This window comes from Vicia villosa, linkage group LG2, assembly GCF_029867415.1.
Source record: "Vicia villosa cultivar HV-30 ecotype Madison, WI linkage group LG2, Vvil1.0, whole genome shotgun sequence".
Taxonomy (NCBI): domain Eukaryota; kingdom Viridiplantae; phylum Streptophyta; class Magnoliopsida; order Fabales; family Fabaceae; genus Vicia; species Vicia villosa.
The window spans coordinates 96196009-96200725 of NC_081181.1; the positions used below are offsets into that span (position 1 = coordinate 96196009).

Sequence of the window (4717 nt, forward strand, 5' to 3'; positions counted from 1 at the left end):
CTTTAAGTTTAATTTATATGTGTAATATTCTAATTTTTTTTTCATTAAGAGATTAATGATATGAATTTCATTTAGTTGAGATGGAACCAAGTGGCATTATGGTAAATAAAGTTTAGTTGGGGGATACTTTAGTCTTTGCACTCTATCTAAGTCTTAAGGATTGTTTGGTTTTGGAACAATTCTGATTTTTAGAAGCCAAAAACAGAATTGTGGAGAGTAGAAGAGGAAGAAACGTGAAACAAGAAGGAAGGAGAGGAAGACCCATTGCCAACTTCAACTTTCAGCCTTGCATGCACCTTTGATCCATCAACCTTCATCATCTACTTCTGATTTTCAGAGCTTCTTCCTCAGCTTAATCAGGTGAGTCTCATAGATAGAGACTTGGGGAAACTTTTGAGGTTTATGTCAATGTGAGGGATTAAGGGATTGAGAGTATGTGTTCTATAATCCTTATTCATGCATGTTTAAGACTCTATTCTAGTAGTAATTCGTGTATGTACATTTACCGTGTCTTATTGCTCCATCAAGAATGATTGCATGTAAGATTTTGGGGTTTGGGGACCCCAAACGCGTTCTGCATTTTTGCTGATTTTGCAGAGTTCGCTGCAGCGAACTTTCATTCGCTGTAGCGAATGATTCGCTGTAGCGAACTGTGTAGCGAATAAACCTGGGAGTTGAATTGATTTATTTGCTGTAGCGAACTTTCCTTCGTTGTAGCGAATCGGGGCTTCGCTGGAGTTCGCTGTAGCGAACTGACCTGGGTTTGAAGAAGTTTAACTTCTGTTTGAGTTCGCTGTAGCGAACAGAAGTTCGCTGTAGCGAACTAGTCTGATGCAGAATTGATATTCCTCCCATTTGAGTGCAGTTTCGTTTTGTATCGGAATCAAAGGCCTCATGTGACTCGTATGGCATTCTAATATGTGTTTTAATTATATAAGACCATGATATGACTAAAATCCCTTGGATATGCTTGTATGTGTGAAATACAAATTGTGTGGATTATATTGTGGCATTATTATTTTTTTTATGATTTCGTTTGTTCCGGTTGAACATTCGTATGTGAATGTCTGTGTGATGGCTTATACCGTGCTGTGTGATCTCGGTGTTTTGTGTATGCTTGAATCGGAGTAAGCTTAAGCTACTAGGTGGTAAGTCCTGTTTATGGACTTAGTTCCATCATTACCGTTGCGATGTGCTTGTAAGGGCCTACGGGGCGTATCCCACTCGACGTTAACTCATCTGCGTTCTCGGTATGTTTTGCACACCTGAGCTACCATTGCGATATGCTTGTGAGGGCCTACGGGGCGTATCCCACTCGATGTTAACATATCGGCGTGCTTGGTATGGTGGAGAAGTAATGCCACGTAGGTAATATTACTTCCGATTCACCTCTAGTGATGCCACGTAGGCAAGATCACTAGGCTTTCGCCCGGTGGGCTCGTATTGTCAAGATGGCGTAATTGCACTCAATGTTAACTCATCTGCGTATGGACAGTGATGGGGTCGGACGCTATTTAGGCAATGTCACAGCTGTAACTCATCTCGAATGATTTCCATTTAGGAGGGGTATCCGATTAGTCTTGCGATGTGCTTGTGCAAGTCTCTTGATGCGATGTACGGGTGTAACCCACCGAGGGTGTGGTTTGGCAGCCTAGGTAGACAGGCAGATTTTACTCCTGGATTCCTCGTACATGGGTACGGGTCTGCATACTTGTTTGTGATGGCGTTGAGCCTGTTGTTGTTGATGCCTTCTTGGATAGTTATGGGACTTCCATTGACGGTGTATCCTTGTTTATACTTGGACCTATCCGTGAGGTAACCCGGATTCTCGGTGAATTCGTTGATTGCATGTTCCCTGTAGAACTGAGTGAACCCGTAAGATAGGGAGACTCACTGAGATTTAGTAATCTCACCCCATTCCAATTATTCTTTTTACAGGTGGTTCGAGGCAGGATCGAGGCAAGGGTAAGATGACTTAGCTTTGAGTTGATGTTTCTTGGCGATGTGTTCTGTCGTAGTTTATGATCTTTTGTATCTCCATCTTTTGTCCTATGGATATGTATTTGTACCAGTTGGAACTCATGTATTTCGTCCATGACAGTTTGGGCTTTTGTACTTGTACTTATACATTATCTATTCCGCTGCTTATGTTATGATTTTTCGAGTACCATTTTAATGCCATATACGTATATCCTAGGCAACGTATGTATGGGGTGTTACAGCAGGGCCTGACTTTCGTGCTTTCTTTCGGATGGATCCGCCAGAGTTCTTGGGTGGCTTGGATCCGGTGATTGCTCATGATTGGTTGTACGGCATGGAGATGATATTTCAGGCCATTCAGTGCACAGAAGAAGAGAAGGTGATTTTTGCTGCTCAGAAAATGAAGGGGCCAGCAGGTAGATGGTGGAATACGGAGTCTACGTATTTCACTAACCGAGGGATTCCAAAGGATTGGCAACATTTCAAGACAGCTTTCCTGGAGAAATACTATCCCAACAGTGTGCGTGCTTTGAAGGAGCGTGAGTTTCAGACCTTCAAACAAGGCAACATGTCGGTTTCTGAATATGCTGAGAAGTTTGAGGACATGGCTGCCTATTCCAGACAAGCAGCTTATGCACCAGATGAGTTGTGGAAGATTGATCAGTTCCTTATGGGGTTGAATGCTGATATTGTACACAGAGTGTCTCAAAGGGAGTTTACTACCTATGCTGAGTGTTTGAGGCAATGCTATGTTGCTGAGAACACATTGAAGAGAGTCCAAGATGAAAGAGAACAGAATAAGCCGGTTCCTAGGGAACAAGGAAGGTCGGGACAACATTTGAAACCCCGTAATTCTCCAGCTATGAAGAAACAGGTCTATGGAGATCGCTCTACTCAGCCTCCCCGATGTGGTAGATGCAAGGCAAACCACTTTAGGAATTGCAAGCCAGATCTTGTGAAATGTTACAAGTGCAATCAGTTGGGACATTTTGCAAGGGAGTGTACAGCCCCAGATGTTCCTGAAAAGACTAAAGGCCGTGTTTACACCTTGGACGCTAGGAAGGCTCAAGGAAACACCAATCTTGTTGCTGGTACGTGTTATGTCAATAATCAACCCTTGTTTGTGCTAGTTGATTGTGGGGCGACACATTCTTTTATTTCATATCCTTGTGTGCGGAGGCTCGGTTTTGAGACGAGTCTTCTTCCTAATCCTATGATTATCTCATCGGCTACGGACGATATGGTGGAAGCTCGGGAAATTTGCAAGGAGTGTTCTATTACCTTCAATGGTCGTAGATTCGTAATTGATCTCATTTGTCTACCTCTTAAGAAGATCGATATAGTACTTGGTATGACTGGTTGTCAGCTAACTCAGTGTACATCGGTTGTAAAGAGAAGGCTATCTTCATTCCTGCTGAGGAGACTACACCAACCGATTCCATTGAACATCTTCTTGAAGGTACAGTTAACATGATCAATTACCTTTTTGCTCAAGGGAAGTCTTTCCTTTTGGTTCTTACGTCGGACACCAAAGATAAGAGGAGTATTTTGGAGATTCCGGTTGTGTGTGAATTTTCCGATGTATTTCCGGAGGATGTTACTTCTCTTCCGCCGGAGAGGGAAGTTGAATTCTCTATTGATCTTGTTCCGGGTACCGCTCCAGTTTCGATCGCCCCTTATAGGATGTCTCCTGCAGAGCTAAGAGAGTTGAAGAGTCAGCTAGAAGAGTTGTTGGCGAAACACTTCATTCGTCCTAGTGTTTCTCCATGGGGAGCTCCAGTCTTGTTAGTGAAGAAGAAGGATGGTAGTATGCGTTTGTGCATCGACTATCGTTAGCTGAACAAGGTAACCATAAAGAACAAGTATCCTCTACCGCGGATTGATGACCTCCTGGATCAATTGAAAGGAGCCTGTGTGTTCTCGAAGATTGACCTAAGGTCGGGATATCATCAGATTCGGGTTAAGAGTTCGGATGTATCTAAGACTGCTTTTAGGACGAGATACGGTCATTATGAGTTTTTGGTTATGCCATTCGGGGTAACCAATGCTCCTGCTGTCTTTATGGATTACATGAACCAGGTGTTTCAACCATATTTGGATCAGTTCGTGGTAATCTTTATAGACGACATATTGATATACTCACGGACTATGGAAGAGCACATGGAGCATTTGAGGATTGTGTTGTCGGTTCTCAGAGAAAAACAGTTGTTTGCGAAGTTTAGCAAGTGTGAGTTCTGGATGTCCGAAGTTAAGTTTCTTGGACATGTCATATCTGGTGGCGGCGTGGCTGTAGACCCTTCAAAGGTAGAAGCAGTGGTAAATTGGGAACGACCCAAGAATGCAACTGAGGTCCGTAGTTTCCTAGGCTTGGTAGGTTACTATCGGAGGTTCATTATGGGCTTTTCCAAATTGGCATTACCTTTAACTAGGCTTACAAGGAAGGAAGTTTCATTCTAATGGAATTCAGAATGTGAGAAGAGTTTTCAGAAACTCAAGGAGAAACTGACTACTGCTCCAGTGTTGGTGATTCCATATCCAAACCGATCTTACGAAGTGTTCTGTGATGCTTCTAAGAAAGGCTTGGGTGGAGTATTGATGCAAGATGGACAGGTTGTAGCTTATGCATCTAGACAGTTGAGATCTCATGAAGAGAATTATCCTACTCATGACCTCGAACTCGCTGCAATTGTGTTCGCGCTCAAGGTGTGGCGACATTATTTGTATGGAGTTCACTTTG

General features: G+C 43.0%; 1 protein-coding gene across 1 annotated transcript; it reads left to right on the forward strand.

The window, feature by feature from the left end:
• The first annotated feature begins 2251 nt into the window (after positions 1–2251).
• Positions 2252–4437, forward strand: LOC131649629 (uncharacterized). Its single transcript, XM_058919381.1, has 3 exons — positions 2252–3071; positions 3347–3694; positions 4103–4437. The coding sequence occupies exons 1-3, from the start codon at positions 2252–2254 to the stop codon at positions 4435–4437; spliced, it is 1503 nt and encodes a 500-aa protein (XP_058775364.1).
• The last annotated feature ends 280 nt before the right edge of the window (positions 4438–4717 follow it).